This window comes from Danio aesculapii, chromosome 3 (assembly GCF_903798145.1).
Source record: "Danio aesculapii chromosome 3, fDanAes4.1, whole genome shotgun sequence".
NCBI lineage: Eukaryota > Metazoa > Chordata > Actinopteri > Cypriniformes > Danionidae > Danio > Danio aesculapii.
In genome coordinates this window covers 676,253-697,396 of record NC_079437.1, presented here as the reverse complement: position 1 = coordinate 697,396, position 21,144 = coordinate 676,253, and the positions used below count along the sequence as shown (strand labels likewise).

The window sequence follows — 21,144 nt, the reverse complement described above, 5'->3', positions numbered from 1 at the left end:
CACCTTAGCAACCACTTAGCAACACCTAAGCAACCACCTAGAAACGCCTTAGAAACTGCCTAGCAACAACTCAACACCCTAGCAACCACTTAGCAATGACCTAGAAACACCTTAGAAACCACATAGAACACCTTAGCAACAGCCTAGCAACACCTTAGCAATCACCTAGCAACTCCTTAGCAACCACCTAGCAATGCCTTAGCAACTGCCTAGCAATGCCTTAGTAACTGCCTAGCAACCACTCAACACTTTAGCAACCACTTAGCAATGACCTAGAAACACCTTAGCAACCACCTAGAACACCTTAGCAACTGCCTAGAACACCTTAGCAACCACCTAGCAATGCCGCAGCAACCACCTAGCAACTCCTTAGCTACCACCTAGCAACCACCTAGCAATGCCTTAGTAACCAATCAGAACACCCTAGCAACCACATAGCAACATCTTAGCAACCACTCTTTAGCAACCATCGAACAATGCCTTAGCAACCGCCTAGCAACCACTCAAAAAACCCTACCAATCCTTTAGCAATACCTTACCAACGGCCTAGCAACACCTTAGCAATCGCCTAGCAACACCTAAGCAAACACCTGGCAACCACCTAGCAACACCTCAGCAACCACCTAGCAATGCCTTAGTAACCAATCAGAACACCCTAGCAACCACATAGCAACATCTTAGCAACCACATAAAACACCCTAGCAATGCCTTAGCAAATGCTCACAACACCTTAGTAACCGCATAACAACAACTTGCAACCGCCTAGCAACACCTTAACAACCACATAGCAACACCTTACTAACTACCTAGAACACCCTGGCAACACCTTAGCAAGCACTCAGCACTCTAGCAATGCCTTAGCAACCATCCAGAACACCATAACAACAATTTAGCAACACCTTAGCAACTACTCAGAACCCCCATCAGCCTCCTAGCAGGAAACATGCCAATCATACTATAAAAATGCTAACATATATGTACTTATCTGTCTGTGCAAACTGTTTCAAACTTCTTAAACTACTTCAATTATTTAAACATTTAGACGACGTCTAGTTACTAACGGAGTCCTTGTAAGATGGAGTTGGAGAGTAGAGTGTTTCTAAGGGTGGTTTGTCAAGCCCACTCACCTGTGTGAGGCACACTCTTTATTTTTTCAGGTTTTCAGCTTTCTTCAAAATATCTTCTTTTGTGTTGGGTGCGTAAACGTTGAGTCAATTTGGATTTTTGGGTGAACTATCCCTTTAAGTAGCAGCGTATTGAGCTTTCTCGGCCATCATAGTTTCTGGATTTGCATGTACGACATCACATAAGCCATATTTCCAAAGAGGCACAGAGAAACCACACACATATACACATACACACCAAATACAGGGTCAACCTTATACAGTCACATACAACAAGAAAAGAGAAAAAGATACACATGTCAGACATGCGTACTGCTTACCGTAGTGCTCTATTCGGTGGCCTGACAAACCCAAGTGAGAAAGACAAAATCAGTCACTTTATTTATCTTTGTGCATGATTTTAATTCACGGCCTCACAGTTATTTCATGTCACGTTTCGGAAGCATCCACGGCTTAAATGTTTGATTTAAAAAGCTTTTTCCCTCAAAGAAAGACAAACATAATGAAAGCCAATATATTAAATGTTACGGATAATTATTTACAGAAAAAATGGATTGTCAAAATGGCCAAATTTGAGTATTAGCTGATGTATGCGAAGTGATTTAAAATTGGTCAAGAATAAAGGAGTCACATTAAGGTCAACAGATATCTTTGGGACTGAGTGATGTAGGGATAAAAATGAAAGTACATGTTTGTATTTAAAAGGAAATGAAGCTATCTTTAATACTTCACGAGCTACAGACATAAACAAATCTGGTAAAACAATTTGTGGTAAATGTTCAACGCAATTCCTTTGATAAACTGCAAAAATCCTTTTTTATTTAAATTTTTTCAAGGCAAGGCAAGGCAAGTTTATTTATATAGCACATTTCATACACAGTGGCAATTCAAAGTGCTTTACATAAACAGGAATAAAAGAAACAAGTATAAGAGAAATAAAAACAAATAATAGAAATGGTAAAAATAAAAATAAAATAAAATAAAAACAGATCAAATGTGTTATAAAAGAATTAAAAAGAAGAGAAAAACATAGTAGTTCGATCTGTCGGACGTAGCACAGTGCTCATTCAGTAAAGGCACAGCTAAACAGATGTGTTTTCAGTCTTGATTTGAACGTGCCTAATGTTGGAGCACATCTGATCATTTCTGGAAGCTGATTCCAGCAGTGAGGGGCATAGTAGCTGAAAGCCGATTCACCCTGCTTTGACTGAACTCTTGGAATTTCTAATTTATTTGATCCTAAAGATCTGAGTGATCTGTTAGGTTTGTATTCAGTGAGCATATCTGTAATGTATTGAGGTCCTAGGCCATTTAGTGATTTATAGACCAGTAATAATACTTTAAAATCTATTCTGAATGTAACTAGGAGCCAGTGTAAAGACCTGAGGACAGGTGTGATGTGCTCTGATTTCCTGAATCTGTTCAGAATTCTGGCCGCAGCGTTCTGGATGAGCTGCAACTGTCTGACTGTCTTTTTGGGAAGGCCAGTGAGGAGGCCATTACAGTAATCCACCCTGCTGCTGATAAAAGCATGAACAAGTTTCTCTAAGTCTTCACTGGAAACAAACATCTGATTCTTGCAATGTTTTTGAGATGATAGTATGCTGATTTACTAACTCTCTTTACTAAGATTTGAACCATTTGAGGACCGTCCCAGACAGCCCAACCCAGTTTTCCAGCCTATCCAGAAGTATGCTGTGATCGACAGTGTCAAATGTGGCACCGAGATCGAGCAGTACCAGCACTGTTAGTTTACCTGAATCTGTTTTTAGGCGGATGTCATTGATTATCTTTATAAGGGCGCTCTCGGTACTGTGATGTGGTCTGAAACCAGATTGATAATTGTCCAAACATGTTTTGTCTTGTTTTTGGTTCAAATATCTGACAATTCTGAAATCAAGAAGCGTTTTCTAGAGAAGCAAAACATATTGTCTTGTTTTAGGAATAATATGGTCATTTTTTTTCCTTAAAACTAGCAAAATAACCTTAAAACAATACATTATTTTTGCTTGTCTAGAAAATACTTCCTTATTTAGCTGGACTAGAAACAAGACATAAACTCTAATTAAGAAATAAAATGTGCACTGTAGAGGGTAATAATTCAATTATAGTAAAAATAAATTATATTCTTCAAAAATACCTCTTTGAAATAGAAAAGAAATATCAATTGTTTAAAAAAAATGACCCACAAATGGATCAAATATGGGTAAAATTCAACATTTCACAGATTGAGTCCTCACATGTCTGAAAATCAACAAGACTGAGACTTGAAAATCGAGTTGACAGAAAGAAACATTTGTTAAGAACCAACGTAAAGAGGAAATTAAAACATGTTTTAGACTTTTTGAGTTCCAGGCAACAGATAAATATTTATTTTTTTTACATTTGTTCTTCAGACATTCTTCCATAAATAAATTAAGTGTGACCTGTACATAAAGTGGTCCACATTTAGTTTTAGACCACTGAAATTGGCAGAAAATTCTACAATTTGGACACATAACTCAGGAATTAAACCATCTAGTCAATTTAAAATTATGAGATAAAAATCTGATTTTATTAAGAACAAAAATCCAAGGGGATATTGTATCTTTAATACGTCTTGAGTGACTGGCATAAAACATGTTTGGCTCTCGCACAGGTACATTTTGAGCAATTACATTGATGATAGAAAGAAACAAGATATCCTTCTAGCTTAACAAAATGTTCTTCTCAAATTTCTCTTCAAATACAATACATATAAGTTGTATAGAAGCCCTTAATTGTTTTGTTACCAAATGAAAATGTGAACTGAGAATGGAGAAAGCCAACATATTTCACTGATAAACCTACTAATGTCTGTTAAAAAAAAAAAAAAAAAAAGATTTTGTTTTATATATATATATATATATATATATATATATATATATATATATATATATATATATATATATATATATATATATATATATTGTTATTTATATATATGTAATGCTGAAGCCGTCTTTTTAAAGTCATTTATAGTTTGCAATTTAGCTCCAAATCTCAATACAAAAAATGGTACATTTATCATTACGTCAATTAATATTTTACTTTCCTCTTCACTCCTTAAAGGGTTAGTTCAACCAAAAATGAAAGCAGTTCCATCCCTTCAAAATATATTCTTTTTGTGAAAAAAGAATCTTAAACAGGTTTGAAACAATTGAGTAAATGATGACAGAATTTTTAGTTTTGGGTGAACTGTCCCTTTAAATACATAAACATGAGCTGAATATACAAATTCATATTTGTTTTTTTTGGAAAATTGAGAAAATACTTTTCCCCATTTTTGAACTGTCATCACTGGTCGACTAAAGTCAATGTATTTCACTAATAAACCTAAAAATCTCTGTGTAAAGAAACAATATAATGTTTCTGGAATCCTAAAGTCCTTTATAGTCTGTAATTTAGCTCTGAATCTTGGGTGAAAACCATCGCTTTGACCCCTCTATACATTATCCGGTACATTTATAATAATGTTAATTGATATTTTGACTTTCTTCTTCACTCCTTAAAGGGACAGTTTTTTTTTTTTTTAATTCTCACCCTGAAGTAGTTTCAACTCTTTTTGGGTTTATTTTTTATTTTATTATTTGAACACAAAAGAAGATATTTTGAAGAAAGCTGAAAACCTGTAACCATCCACTTTCATAGTAGGAAAAACAAATACTATGGAAGTCAATGGTTATAGGTTTGCAACATTCTTGAAACTCAAACAAGTTTGAAACAGGTAAAGAGTGAGTAAACGATGACAGAATTTTCAGTTTTAAACACAATAAGTATGGGTTGTATACTAACCCATATATATATATATATATATATATATATATATATATATATATATATATATATATATATATATATATATATATATATATATATATATATATATTACATGACAAAATGTGAACAATTGAGAAATACTTCTAATTTTTAACTGCCATCACTGGCCCACAAAGGTCAATGTATTTCACTAACAACCCTAAAAATTTCTGTGTACAAAACTGCCTCATTTATCATTGTGTCATTGAATATTTTGATTAAATTTGATTTTCTTTCACCATAAAAATGAGCCAAAAATGAGCCAAGGATTTTGTGGTTGAGTTTACATGGAATGACCCATTATTATTATTTCTATTATTATTATAATTGGAGCGAGCTGATATTAACATCCTGTAAACCAATTCAAGCTTCAGTTGATGGCAAACACACAAGAAAGTTGATTTAATAACAGAGAGAGAAGTGCGCTTGCAGTCTGAAAAGCTTATTCACAACAAATCAAATCTGCTGAAGCTGTGATACCGTCAGAATTATTACGATTGTGCCTTTTGAATGACATCCGCAAACTGCGCAGATGCGATTAGCATAACGTTTTGTTACACAATCCTCCCATTTACAGACTAAGCTTTTAATTTCCTGTCAAGAAACTGTTTTTTGCTGCTTCATTCCCAATCGAATATATTTGGTGAAAGGCGTCTGTGATCTTGAGGAGCGTCGGGGAGTAATGGAGATTATCAACACTCATTTGATGAGGCTAATTACAAAAACTCTTTTCTGGAGATAAAGTCTAGCTCCATTAATTACTCCAATCTGATGTTGTAAACATCATGTTCTTCACACTTCAAACCATCTGGATGAGGAAGACGCTGATTGTATCGAGATGTCAGAAATCAATTAAACTCTGAGCTGCTCACATCGCTTCACAAAAGGCTGATCGAGATTTGCTGGAAATAAAAAATGTTTAACCTTTTCACTGGTGAGTTTAGAATATCTCAACTGAATGTCTCCCTGGAGGGATTTTATTAACAGCTTTAAACTTTTAGGGCTCTATTTTAACGATCTAGGCGCAAAGACTAAAGCTCATGGCGCAAAAGCATTAATCAACTTTTGCTATTTTAAGGATGGAGAAATACGCTCTTCGCCCCTGGAGCATGGTCTAACAGGGTTGTGCTTATTCTCTTAATGAGTTCTGGGTGTGTTTTGAGCATAACGCGCATTCAACCAATCAGACTCTCATCTCCCATTACCTTTAAGAGTCAGTTGCGTTGGCACATTTGCTATTTACACGGAGGACTTTGTAGGTGGAAAAACTGAACGCTTCACTAGCGAGAAAACAGTTAAACAAAGCATCTGCAGCGTGAGGATAAAGAACGAGCCTCCATTGTCTGTATATTTTGATTTAAGCACATAGTAAAGTCCACTAAACATAAAGTGGGACCAAATGTTGCGATCGAGACAGCGCTTAAAATGGCTGACGTCCTGATCAGTGCTCTGACTACTGAACAAGGGGGCTAATTGAGATGCACCCTGTGTTCTGCTTTAGTTTTTAAATCTTAAAAAAAGGCTTTAAATAAGAAGAGTGGCTGGTTTGAAATTCCGGAACTTCCATTCTAAATTCCGAACATTCTAAATTCCGCACGTGTGATGGAACCCTCAGCAGCACTGAAATACCAATCCCAAAAGCTCAAAGGGTTAAACAAACTCACCTATTTTGGGTGTGTGTGAGCCGGTGAGATCCAGGTGGCTGGTGTAGTCGTGCGGATGGTTATCTGTCAAAAAAAAAAACATGGGAAAAAAATGGTGTGATTTAATGTTTTCCACTAAACAAATCTGTCTGTCTGTCTGTCTGTCTGTCTGTCTGTCTGTCTGTCTGTCTGTCTGTCTATCTATCTATCTGTCTGTTTGTCTGTCTGTCTGTCTGTCTGTCTGTCTGTCTGTCTGTCTGTCTGTCTATCTATCTATCTATCTATCTATCTATCTATCTATCTATCTATCTATCTATCTGTCTGTCTGTCTGTCTGTCTGTCTATCTATCCATCTATCTATCATTTTTAATACAGTACATTGTTTCAAATTACTAAATACAAGTCACTTTGTTAAACTGCGCAGTTGAATTTTCAATATAAAAGTCTACGAGTGTCCAGATCAAGCTCCTATTTATTTGTCTGTCTGTCTGTCTGTCTGTCTGTCTGTCTGTCTGTCTGTCTGTCTGTCTGTCTGTCTATCTATCTATCTATCTATCTATCTATCTATCTGTCTGTCTGTCTGTCTGTCTGTCTGTCTGTCTGTCTATCCATCTATCTATCATTTTTAATACAGTACATTGTTTCAAATTACTAAATAAAAGTCACTTTGTTAAACTGCGCAGTTGAATTTTCAATAGTGTCCAGATCAAGCTCCTTTAACTATAAATAAATGAATAACTCTCGTGAATCATAATTACTCTTAATTAACGGATATCTTTTACAGTGCAGATGCTTCCGGGAAAAGAAGAGCTCAAATCTCCCGAGACTGATCAAAAACACACATAGAAGAGTTTCAGACAGAAAACCAATGCTAAATCAACAAGTTCACTATAATAACTGCAGCTTTAAGCCCTTAAAGATATAAAAGTTAAAAACCTAATAAAGCCTTTATTGCTCCATTTCTGCTGAACATCAGCATTTAGTCTTGAAACCTATATAATCTTAGTGATGAAGGGACTGCATGAACACTTGCTGTTTTTGTTTTGGAAAAATTGCAAATGTTTTTTTAACTGTCTTAAACATGTGTCTTATGCTCACTATTAGTTTATTTATTTAATAATAATAAAAACAATAAGTACAGTAAAAACTATTTTAGTGTGAAATATTATTACAATTTAAAATGATGTTTTCTATGTCAATGTTTTAAAATGTTATTTATTCCTGCAATTAAATGCAGAAACTTTAGCATGATTACTTCTGCTGATACAAATGATTAATGTTATTATTATTATTATTATTATTATTATATTTTATTATAATTATTAATTTTGTTTATTATTTTGTTTTCATCATTAACCCTAAAGCAATCGTCACTGGCATAAAAAAAACACCATTATTCATTCATTAATTTTATTTTAGCTTAAGGGGGTTTCACACCGGATGAGCCGCTCAGCACCACGATGTGGCATGCACATAACAGTTGAAAGTATCGCACACCAGATGCGCACATTCGAATGTTAATTAATATGAAATTATTCAGATGGTACTCTGTGGCGTGTCAGAAATGTGAACAGTGTCCTGAATTGTAGCTGGGCACCGCGGAATTCTAGAATTCTAAAATGCATGGCTGAGCAGCGCATTCGGTGTGCGACCCCCTTAAGTCTCTATTTCAGAGGTCACGGCAGCGGAATAAACCACCAACTATTCCGGTATATGTTTTATGCAGCGGATGCCGTCCAGCCGCAACCCAGTACTGGGAAACAAAACAAAACTTTTGCTGCATGTTTAAACTACTTATTTATATAAGTTGAAACAACACAATTCAGTTAAAGCTTCTTTGGGGGACAACTGAATTGTTTTATGTTCAATCCACTTAAAGTTAAAGTTAACAAGTGACTTGATGGGACAACATGAAGGGATTGTGCGAAACCATCATATTTTATACTGTATATACCACAATTGTGTCATTTAAACAGATATTTAAATTTGGGACAATATTTGGGACAACACAGGAATTAAGGAATTAAGTTAGTTTTTATAAATTTAAGTGAGCTGAACATAAAACAATAAAGTTATCATTAAGTTTTAATTGTGTGTATTTCAGCTCATTTAACTAAGCTGTCTGAACAAATAGCACACATAATTTTTGGAGTTTACAGTGTGTCCTCATGTTCTGGGGTTAAGGATTTTCTAAAGGACGCCTAAAAGTTTGATGCAAGTCTCTTGCATTCGACACAAACGCACTTCAGTGTCATTTACACAATTAAATCTCATTATCCAACGAGACGGCTGATAACAGCAGCATGAAAACCAGTGTTTATAAGTGATTAACATTAGAACATCTGACCGCCCTCAATGCAGAATCAAATCAACACGACACATTATCTGCGTACAATAATCTTCCAGGAGCACTTAGATGGTAAACAACAGTGTCTGCATGATGAGATTCCCTTCATCTCTTAATGCATGATTGACATTACTACTTTGTGTTTCCAGTACAAACATTTAAACGTGCCACATTTACCTCAGAAACAAAATAATATTATATAAAAATTAAATAAACATCCGGATTCTTTAAAGGGCACCTATCATGCCCCTTTTTCAAGATTTAAAATAAGTCTGATGTCTCTTGAGTGTGTGCTTGTGTGTGTGTGTGTAGTTCAGTTCAAAACACCACATAAATAATGTTTTATAACTCTCTGAAACTGACCCTTTTAGGCTTTGGTCCTAATTGTGCAATTTTGGTCACTGTCGCTTTAAATACAAATGAGATTGTGCTCTTTTCAAAAGAGGGCGGAGCTACAAATGCCTTTGTGTCAGCATAGCGGCAGATTCAAAAACAAGACTAATGTCGTATGCTAATGAGGGAGAGATGATCACTAGTGGGTGGGGCTTTCCCTCTCTGATGACACGTACAAAGGGAGAATGTCAATCAGAGTGATTCTGCAGACTGTTTTTATCAAGTGTGATTAAAAAACATAGAATTAATTTATTTTTACCATTAGAAGCTGGTTATTTTCACACACTGTTGCCAGACAATTGTGTTTAAACACCTTATAAATTGATTTTTGCATAATAGGCCCCCTATAAGTTCGTAATGTTGCTATTAAAGAATGAAAATATTTGTTGAAAAAACTGTATTGCCATTTTCTAAATAAACTCTGTAAGGGAAATCATTTAAAAGATTGTAATTTAACATTAAAGTTAGGCTGCTTGAATTCACTACTTGAATTCATACTATGCTAATAATATGTTTAGTTTGCACTGTACATTTATTAATCTTCCCCCATGTTTGTTTTGCAATGGTTTGCTCCGCATGTCATGTGACTGTTTTAAGTTAACGTAGGGGTGAAACATGGATGGAGCAATAACTTTTGACCTGAATCTTATTGTAAAGAACATTCTGATAAACTATCAAAGCGTGATTGAGTCAATTCTGTGCATGACATACATAAAGATTCTTGATACTACAAACTCAAACACCTCAACTGAAGTCCTGAGTTTTCTTTGTTTCAAACACATTATAATATCCTAAATTGTTATCCCTTCAGCTAAAGGGGAGGAGACTATTTTAATATCTGCCCCTAATTATTATTATGTGAACTTTTCTTGACTTTGATGGCAGCTATGTTTAAAGAGTGCATGAAAGTTACTGATGTACTTCCAAATGAAACAGAATAATGAATAGGGGACAAGGCTTTCTTTATTGCGCATCATTCCCTTGTAGAAAACTAACAATAAGAAGGGTGTGGCTAAGGATATTGGTTCAACTGACATCATCAGAGAAGGACCACCCACTTCAAATTCAGAAGCAAATTTTCAGACATTGATTTAAGAGTACCAAAACAAACTTTTTTTTTCAGTGAATTAACTTTAACCTAAAGTGATTTGTAATAGTTTTACTAAACTGATTTCGGTTATCTTTGCCATGATGACAGTACACTGAAAAAAGTGTTGCATGCAAAACTGTTGCAAACAATTTATTTGTGTTGAATTTAAACAAACTAATTAAATTGAGCAATGTTCAACTTAATTTGTTTGTTTAAATTCAGCCCAAATGAATTGTTTACAACCACTTAACGTAAAAAAATTGAGTAAATCCAAGGAATCATCTTTGAATAATTTTTTTCAGTGTACATGATATTTGAGTAAAATTTTTTAAAGACACTAGTATTTAGCTTAAAGTGACATTTAAAGGCTTAACTAGGTTAATTAGGTAGGTTAGGGTAATTAGGCAAGTCATTGTATAAAGATGGTTTGTTCTGTAGACAATAGAAAAAAAAATATTGCTTAAGGGGGCTAATAATATTGACCTTAAATGGGCTTTAAAAATTAAAAACTGCTTTTATTCTAGCCGAAATAAAGCAAAAAAGACTTTCTCCAGATGAAAAAATATTATCAGACATACTGTGAAAATTTCATTGCTCTGTTAAACATCATTTGGGAAATATTCAAAAATCAATTCACAGGAGGGCGAATAACTTTGATTTCGACTCGATGTTTTGTTTATAATTTGAATGTCAATGTACTTTGGAAAATAATGTTGTGTGTTCAAACAGAAGAAAGAAATCATAAACGTTTAGAACCACATAAGTGTCATAAAAATGTTGTGTGAACCATCTATTCGATTCAAAGCGAAATCGATTTATATGACTTTTTTCATATTTACATCACATGTTTGTTCTGGTTTTTAGCATAAACTCACATCAAGCATTTCACAGAACAAGACTTCACATCAAGTCATTTTGCTTCTCAAACGAGCATCTTGATTTAAGAATGTTTAGATGTTTGCGCTGGAAAACAAGGCAGAAACGTTGCGGCGTGAAGCAAATATTGACCCGGCCTTCGCGACTCAAACCACAAAGAGGAAAAAAAGGCATGTTGTGTTTGATGTTAATCAGCTTTCAGCCCATCACAGCTTGTTTCGCTCTCTCTTCCCGTCTGTGGATTTAAGGGTAAAAGCAGAACAGACAAGCACAGATGATTAGGTGCACATCCACAGCGAAAACACAGTCCAATTACACAACGCCGAGTGCTATGCTAAATCTACAGGACCGCTAGAGCGGCTGTCCCACTCAACCGACCCAGCTTTGATCAGGGGACCAATTATCCCGTCTTCACTCTGCTGACTAAATGAACTTGTTTGCTGCTTTCAGACCAAAAGCAGCTCTTTTCTTTGCTTCACACACACACATGGTTGAAGTCCAAATTATTCGCCCTCCTGTGAATTTTGTATATATTTCCCAAATGATGTTTAACAGAGCAAGGAATTTTTCACAGTATTTCCTATAATATTTTTTCTTCTGGAGAAAGTCTGATTTGTTTTATTTCGGCTAGAATGAAAGAAGTTTAGAATTTTTAGAAGCCATTTTAAGGTCAATATTATTAGCCCCCTTAAGCAATATTTTTTGATTGTCTACAGAACAAACCATGGTTATACAATGACTTGCCTAATTAACCCAATTAACCTAGTTAAGCCTTTAAATGCCACTTTAAGCTGAATACTAGTATCTTGAAAAATATCTAGTCAAATATTATGTACTGTAGGGTTGTCATGATACTGGAATTCGCAAGCTGCTTGAACAACGAAGTGAGCTACGCTATTAGCTACTCTACACTGAAAAAAAATTATTCAAAGATGATTCCTTGGATTTACTCAATTTTTTTACGTTAAATGGTTGTAAACAATTTATTTGGGCTGAATTTAAACAAACAAATTAAGTTGAACATTGCTCAATTTAATTTGTTTGTTTAAATTCAACACAAATAAATTGTTTACAACAGTTTTGCATGCAACACCTTTTTCAGTGTACTTAAAATGTAGCTCAATTACACTAAAAGCTACTCCCTGGGAAATGAAGCAAGCGAAGCTTACAGCTACATCTAAGCTATTTTTGCAGTTTTCATTTTTAAATCGAAGCAACTTAAATCCAATAATATCTTAGTGATTAATAAAACTGTCAATGAAACATATGAGGCATAATTATTCAGTTCAACTATTTACTGCAAATAATATGCTGTACTAAACAGAAACAAAAAAAATCCAATAAAACCAGGTGTTACACATTTAAAATACTATAGTAATTGATAGTAAAGGGAAATATTTAGGAATAAGCCTTATATTGTATACATATTTACAACTCTTCATTAATGATATAAACCACATACTGTAGTATCATTAGTAAAAGGACCACAACAACTTAATTCAAGTACTTCACTATTGTGTAGTTTAAAAAAAAATAGTATTTACTATAAATTACTAAGGTATATGTTGCCCTATATGGATGCACTTGGGCACATTTGCTGGACAAACTATAAGTTAATTTATAACCAACTCAACTAACAAACAACGTTTAAAAAATCAAATCAGCTCTAACAAAAGCACAGCATCAGAATTAACGTTATTGCATCTTAACATGTACTTCTCAAGGTATGGTCATGAGAAATCCTGCTTCAGACAGAACTATTTTCCCTCAGTCATCTTTTCAAGCAAATTTCTTGTGTATGACAAATTGGCGACGTCACAGACCAGAGCAAGAGATGGCAGTAACACACCAAAAAGTTTGTTGTAGACCACCGTAAAACAGGAAGAAGAAAACGTCATTCACGCCATCATATGAGCTGCGTCCCAAATCGCATACTTATACACTATTCTACACCATTTTGTAGTATGAATAGTGTAAGTAGTGCGTTCACACTGAAAACTCTAAAAATAATAAGTGCACTTTAGTTACCCGGATGATGCACTTATTCAGCTGGTAAAATGAAGTATGTAATGATGGACACTTTACGCACTCAACGACCGCAGGTTTGCTCAGGTAGCGGTAGGGGCGGAGCTATCGGGTGCACATGTTGGATAACTTTATTTATTTTGGATGGTGAAAGAAAAATTCTCCTATGAGAGTGATTATAGCGCCTCCCGATGGTGAATGCGGTTATACTCATGGCAGGTTTTATTTGATAGTTTGGTCATCTATTTCACTGATTTGGCAACCGTCAAACTTCATGAGAGAAATGGTTTGAATTTCCGCTTAGTAAAAAACATTAGTGCTCCATTTGGGACAACACTACATATATATATACTATGCTGTTGAGTGTGTAAATGCATTAGTACATAGTGCATAGTGTGCCATTTGAGACGCAGCTATGGATTTACTTTCATTGGCTAAACACCCGCCTCACAGCTCTGTGAATGTCGGTGCCGTCACTTATTGCTCTGCTATTGGTAAATGTAGCTTGTGAGGACGCTACTGCGCTACTAGACTAATAAAATAGCTTCGCTACTAAAAAGTTATTTGATTTAGAAAGTAGTGAAGCTGCCATCACGCTACTGAGAAATGTAGTTAGGCTCGCAGCGTCACTAGTAGCAATGCTACTGCCCGCCACTGGGAATATGATAGCAATCGAAATAAAAATTTTACAAAGGTCAATTTTCTGCTAACATCTGAGTGATGTTGAACACGTTCTTAAACCGCACTGATTTGCCCTTGTGTTCAGGTGCTCAACAGAAATGACTGTGATTGGTCGTGAAGGTCATCAGTTTACGAACTCACCGCTGTTTACGGTGTCTAACCACAGATACAGGGACACTTGAGCATTTTAAAGCTGCGATTCATCAGCGGATTGCTCGTATGTCAGCTTATAGACAAACCAGCTGAAGTGACTTTGAAATACTCCAGTGTTCCTGTATTTGTGGTTACACCAAAGAGTTTAGAAGGACCAAGAGTCGACACTCAATAGAACGTTCCATTGCAACAGCCCCGGATTCCGCCATTTTGGAGTGAAAGCGGTCGGCTGTCCATTGGATCTTATTGCTGCCGCGATGGCAAGCAGCTACTTTGTTTTTTATTTATTTATTTAAAAAGCACATTAAAGCTGAGATACAACCTGAAAGGCGACAATACAACACTTACTACCACAATCATCAGCACTTTTAATAGTTTATTTCACAGACTTATAATATGCTGTATTCCAAAATGGCCGCCGCGCCATCTAGTGGCTGTTTCCCAAATCGCACTTGAGTGTCACCTCTTGGAGATTTTACGCTATTTGGTTACATTCAGTAAACAGCGGTGAGTTCAGTGAACTGATGATCACAGTAATTTCTGTTGAGCATTGCAGTATCAAGATTTACAGTATATTAGTATTAGTCAAATGCACTCAGTTTAGTATTTGGTCCCTCTCTAAATTGAGTTAAAATTACTCAAGTTAATATGACAATGAAAAGAATAATAAGATGATGATTGAGCACTGATGATGAACACCTGCTGTTATTAAACAAAAACACAGAACACAAAACTACAACTGCCTTCAGTCACAGTCTTAGATCAAATCAGCAGAAATATAAAACACTGAATCTCTCAAAATCTCAGCAGAAGATCATTAAGCAACTCCACAAACAGCAGCTTTACTTATTACTAGGGCCAGACAGAATCTGCGGATGTATTTTGCTATTTCTGCTGAGAACTTTGGTAAAAATCTGCGAATTTCTGCGAAATTATTTTGGGAATATCATAACAAAATATATATATATATATTATCTTTTTAACTTTTATTTAATGTTAAAAATGCAAATCCAATTAGATTCACTTTATTTGGTAAACAAAGCAAGTCTCTCATATAATATATCTACTAAAAGACAGAAAATATTACTGTACAAACTGCATTGTACATAAATCAGATGAACATTTTCATATTAGTCAATAATATTACTGTAATTAATAAAAAAAAGGAATAAATATAGATTTACACACATTTACTCAAGTAAATAAACACAATTAATGATGGGCTAAAAATCTGCGGAATTCTGCGCGTGCAGATTCCGTGTGGCCCTACTTATTACCAACCTGTTACCAAATACTCTCTGAACTGAGTACATTTTACTCAGAGGATTTTGCTGTGTATGTACTGTCATCATGGCAAAGATAAAAGAAATCAGTTATTTACATGTTTAGAAATGCGTTTCTTCTTTCCGTTAAACAGAAATTGAGGGGAAAAATATACAGTAGGGCTAATAATTCTTCAACTCTATATGCTCTGCAAACCTGCTTTGCGTCAGAAAATGAAGAATATATGTGTGTGGATGGAGATTGCAGAAGAAACGAAGCAGCTTGAAAACAGTCAGCTTGTGGTGTGATTCTTGTTTTTGGTTTGCAGGAACCTGCAGAGATGAAATCGATTAGCTTCAAATGCTGATCCGAAACAACTTCAGTGCGATGTTGACAGGAGAACAACACACGCTGTCAAACCGCATCCTTTCAGGGCTACTAGATATAAAACTCAGCTAAATAAACAGGAACAGGGACTGTCTGGGGATGGATGGATTTTTCTTATGGCTGTTTGAAAAGATTCTGTTTTAAAGGTGATCTATTATGCCTCTTTTTACAAAATGTAAAATAAATCTCTGATGTCCCTAGAGTGTTTTTTGTGAAGTTTCAGCTCAAAATAACCCACAAATAATGTTTTATAACTCTTTGAAACAGACCCTTTTAGGCTTTTTGGGTAATTGTGCCATTTTGGTGATTGTCGCTTCAAATTCAAATGAGGTTTAAAAAAAGAGGGCGGAGCTACAAATGCCTGTGTGTCAGCATAGTGGCAGATTCAAAAACAAGACTAATGTCATATGCTAATGAGGGAGAGATGATCACTAGTGGGCGGGGCTTTCCCCCTCTGATGACACGTACAAAGGGAGAATGTCAATCAAAGTGTTTCAGCAGACTGTTTTTATCATGTGTGCTTATAAAAATAATTAATTAATAACTGTTTACCATTAGAAGCTAGTTATATCCACACACTGTTGCCACACAACTGTGTTTAAAAGTGATTTTTGCATAATAGCTCCCCTTTATATGCATAATGTTGCTATTTGAGCACGAAAAACATTGGTTTATGAATCTGGATTGACATTTTGAAGAAGACATTTGTTTTTATTTTTGGATGAACTATCCCTTTAAAACTATACATATTTTTGGCAGTCATCTTTAAATCTCCTGCACAGGTCATCAATCAGAAAAGCTGCTCTAACTAAACTCCTATTAAACTGCATTGAAATGCTGCATTCAACCCATTTACATTTTTTGATGAAGTTTCCTGGTCCTGGTGTCAAACCCAAATGTCAAACAGGCCCTGGAGCGCTGCAGGTTATTTGTACATCCGCTTGTCTCCTACAGAGAAGTGTGTGTTTGCTGACAGAAGCCATGACCGTCGGCCTAACAGTCACTTCTGTGTCAAAATCCATCACAGCATCATGATGGCAAATTAAAATGATCGGCTTCAGCGCCTAGAGACTCCCAGCAGGTTATTAAATACAACTAAAGTCTAAAAAGAGAAGTGTTCCATTACTTAAAATAAGTGTATTTTTACTTCAGCTAGTTGCCAAGGGGACCTTTCTTATTATTGTTTACTTTAACTTTATGTGCTGAAATAAATGAGCCTTAAATAAAAATGAATGAATGTACAGACGTAATCAAATCAAATCTATCTATCTATCTATCTATCTATCTATCTATCTATCTATCTATCTATCTATCTATCTGTCTGTCTGTCTGTCTGTCTGTCTGTCTGTCTGTCTGTCTGTCCGTCCGTCCGTCCGTCCGTCCGTCCGTCCGTCCGTCCGTCCGTCCGTCCGTCCGTCCGTCCGTCCACCCACCTGTCTGTCTGTCTGTCTTTCTATCTATCTTTCTTTTGTTATATCCTTCTATCTATCTATGCATCCGTCCGTCCATCCGTCAATCCATCCATCATTAAAACTAATTCAAAATATTTAGAAAAAGAAAGTCTTATATAACACTGACTGTTACAGTAGATGAATGCATATCAATTCACATTGAAAAGAGATTAAATGGCCTTAAATTATTGAAAAAAAACGTACAGAATAAATTATGAGGAAAAAAGTCTATGAATGTAGAATTAATGCACATTTAACTCAACAGTTGTTGGATTGATCAAATCATAAAACTGATATAAATATAAAATTAATAACTGAAATAATTAAAAATGTTACATTTTAATTTAGTTTAGCTTAATGCTCACAAAAATTGACATTAGAAAATAGAAAAAAAACTCAACAAATTCTCTCAACTTGTTAAATCAAGCTTAAATAAAATGAAGTATAATAAAATAAATATTAACAAAGCAAAACAAAATAAAATAAAATAGAACACAAAACAATACAAAACAAAATAAAATCAATCAATCAATCAACAATCAATTAATCTCTCCAAAAAAACATTTCTCATCTCATATAAATTTAGCTTCAATTTTACTAAACTAATACTGAAACATAGATAGATACAATTAAATTAAATGCAGAAAGTAAAAAGATGGCAATCACAGCTGCCAATTGTTTTAATGAATTATTAGTATTTTTCTTACTCCAATTTCTAAATAAAAAAATACATGTTTGTATTTTTGTAAATAAAATAAACATTTCAGTTGTCTAGAAAATGTTTCTCATTTTATTTGATTTAGCTTAAGGTAGTACCAGTACTGAAAAATAGATGGTTAAAATTAAATACAATGTATTAAGTAAAATTCTGCAAATCACAGCTCCAATTGTTTTATTTATTAATTTATTTTCCTTCAGCTTAGTCCCTTATTTATCAGGGGTCACCACAGCAGAATGACCCATCAACTATTCCAGCATATGTTTAACACAGTGGATGCCCTTCCAGCCATAACCCAGTACTGGGAAACACCCATACACACTCATTCACAAACATACATACACACATTCACAAACTCACTCATACACTACGGACAGTTTAGTTAATTCAATTTACCTGTAGCGCGTGAGTTTGGACTGTGGGGGAAACCGGAGCACCCGGAGGAAACCCACGCCAACACAGGGAGAACATGCAAACTCCACACAGAAATGCCAACTGACGGGATTCAAACCAGCGACCTTCTTGCTGTGAGGCGACAGTGCTAACCACTGAGCCAGCGTAATTAAAAACAGTCAAGGAAATTTCATACTACTGTTCTTCATTTGTATCTTAATACAAAACAAAACAAAACGGTAAAATAAAACAGTCGCTCCTTCACCCTTTGTTGAGAAAACGAACAAGTTTAAGCAGTTAAATCCCCGTCTGGCAGCGGGACGCCTCTTGAAGCTTCATCTGTCAGTGGAGGAGCTAAACATCCATCCGGGACGCTATCTAAAAGTGAGTGCCCTACATGTGGAGGGTCTGAAGGGAACCACGGGGATCAGACGCCTCACAAGAGCTCTCATCTCTGTCCCAGCAGATGGAGGAACACACACACACCACACACACACACACACGCGCACACGCACACGCACACGCACACACACACACACACACACACACACACACACACACACACACACACACACACACACACACACACTCCAAAAGCTGCTCTCCTGACGCTTCATCAGACACCATTCATCAGCACTATAAAAACATCCATCAGGGAAATCCTTCAGCAAGACACAACTTCTGTTTACCACTTCATGCTTTTCAAATCCACCACGTCCATAAAGTCCAAGTTGCAAAAACATCTTGGCTACGTACGTGACCCTTGACCCCCATCTCCGTTCACCTAGTCGATCAATTTGACAAAAACGTCTCCATTCACCGAGTCGATCAACCTAGTTGATCAACCTTGTCGATCAACTCAACCTAGTCGATCAACTTGACAAAAATGTCTCCATTCACTAAGTCAATAAACCTAGTCGATCAACTCAACCTAGACAATCAACTCGCCAAAAACGTCTTCGTTTACCTAGTCGATCAACTGAACCTAGACAATCAACTCGACAAAAACGTCTTCGTTTACCTAGTTGATCAACCTTGTCGTTCAACTCAACCTAGTTAATTAACAGAACAAAAACGTCTCCGTTCACCTAGTCAATTAACCTAGTTGATCAACTCAACCTATTCGATTAATCTGACAAATATGTGTCCGTTCACCTAGTCGATCAACTCAACCTAGACAATCAACTCGCCAAAAACGTCTTCGTTTACCTAGTCAATCTACTGAACCTAGTCGATCAACTTGACAAAAACGTCTCCGTTCATCTAATCGATCAACTGAACCTAGTCGATCAACTCGACATAAACATCTCCATTCACCTAGTCGATCAACCTTGTCGATCAACTGAACCTAGTCGATCAACTCGACATAAACATCTCCATTCACCAAGTTGATCAATCTTGTCGTGCAACTCAACCTAGTTGATTAACTCAACAAAAACATCTCCGTTCACCTAGTCAATAAACCTAGTTGATCAACTCAACCTAGTCGATTAAACTGACAAATATGTGTCCGTTCACCTAGTCGATCAACTCAACCTAGTCGATCAACTCGACAAAAACATCTCTGTTCACCTAATCGATCAACTGAACCTAGTCGATCAACTCGACATAAACATCTCCATTCACCTAGTCGATCAACCTTGTCGATCAACTGAACCTAGTCGATCAACTCGACATAAACATCTCCATTCACCTAGTCGATCAACCTTGTCGATCAACTGAACCTAGTCGATCAACTCGACATAAACATCTCCAGTCACCTAGTTGATCAACCTTGTCATTCAACTCAACCTAGTTGGTTAACTCAACAAAAACGTCTCCGTTCACCTAGTCAATAAACCTAGTTGATCAACTCAACCTAGTCGATCAACTCAACCTAGACAACCAACTCGACAAAAACGTCTTCGTTTACCTAGTCGATCACGATAAACTGAACCTATCGATCAACTTAACATAAACATCTCCTTTCACCTACTTAATCAACCTTGTCGTTCAATTCAACCTAGTTGATCAACTCAACAAAAATGCCTCCGTTCACCTAGTCAATAAACCTAGTTGATCAACGCAACCTAGTCGATTAACCCCAAAAAACAACTCCGTTCACCTAGTCGATCAACCTAGTTGATCAATTTGACAAAAACGTCTCCGTTTACTTAGTCAATCAACCTTGTCGATCAACTCAACCTAGTCAATCAATTGGACAAAAACGTCTCCGTTCACCTAGTCGATAAACCTTGTCGATCAACTCAACCAATTGGACAAAAACGTCTCCGTTCACCTAGTCGATCAACTGAACCTAGTTGATCAACTCGACATAAATGTCTTTGTTCCCTCCTTCTGGGAACAAGGGTTACGTACATTACCAATACATACCCCCTCAGTCGATCACTACAAGTTTGATCAACTCGACATAAACTCACTAATAAAACTTTTGTCGAATGAATGGAGTTCCCACTAATAAACATATAAAGTTATCTTTTGGCATCGATGGTTCCTTGAAGAACCTTTGACATCAATTGAATCATAACAAAAAACGTTCTTTGTATGGGAAAAACTGTTGTAATCGCCAGTGGTGTTTCCTTTGCTGGAGATTACTTCCAGTATTCCTGCTAAACTACAACTCCCAGAACTCTTTGCACTCAGCAACTCCTGCCACAGCTGACAACAATCCGGACACTCACACAGCTGGAACCTCATCATGAACTGATTACCTGGACTATATTCACTTGTCATATGCCGAGGTCACACTAGAGTTTGAGCATG

The 21,144-nt window shown here is 35.9% G+C and overlaps 1 protein-coding gene across 1 annotated transcript in view; it reads right to left on the bottom strand.

The window, feature by feature from the left end:
• The window catches only part of LOC130220629 (protein shisa-6), a 444,723-nt gene that overhangs the window by 16,654 nt on the left and 406,925 nt on the right, over window positions 1–21,144 (bottom strand). Inside the window, exons 6-7 of the mRNA XM_056452846.1 lie at window positions 6,626–6,688; window positions 1,445–1,465 (exon numbers count right to left, since the gene is read on the bottom strand). Coding sequence (XP_056308821.1) covers window positions 1,445–1,465; window positions 6,626–6,688 — 84 coding nt within the window. The remainder of the gene's footprint in view (window positions 1–1,444; window positions 1,466–6,625; window positions 6,689–21,144) is intronic.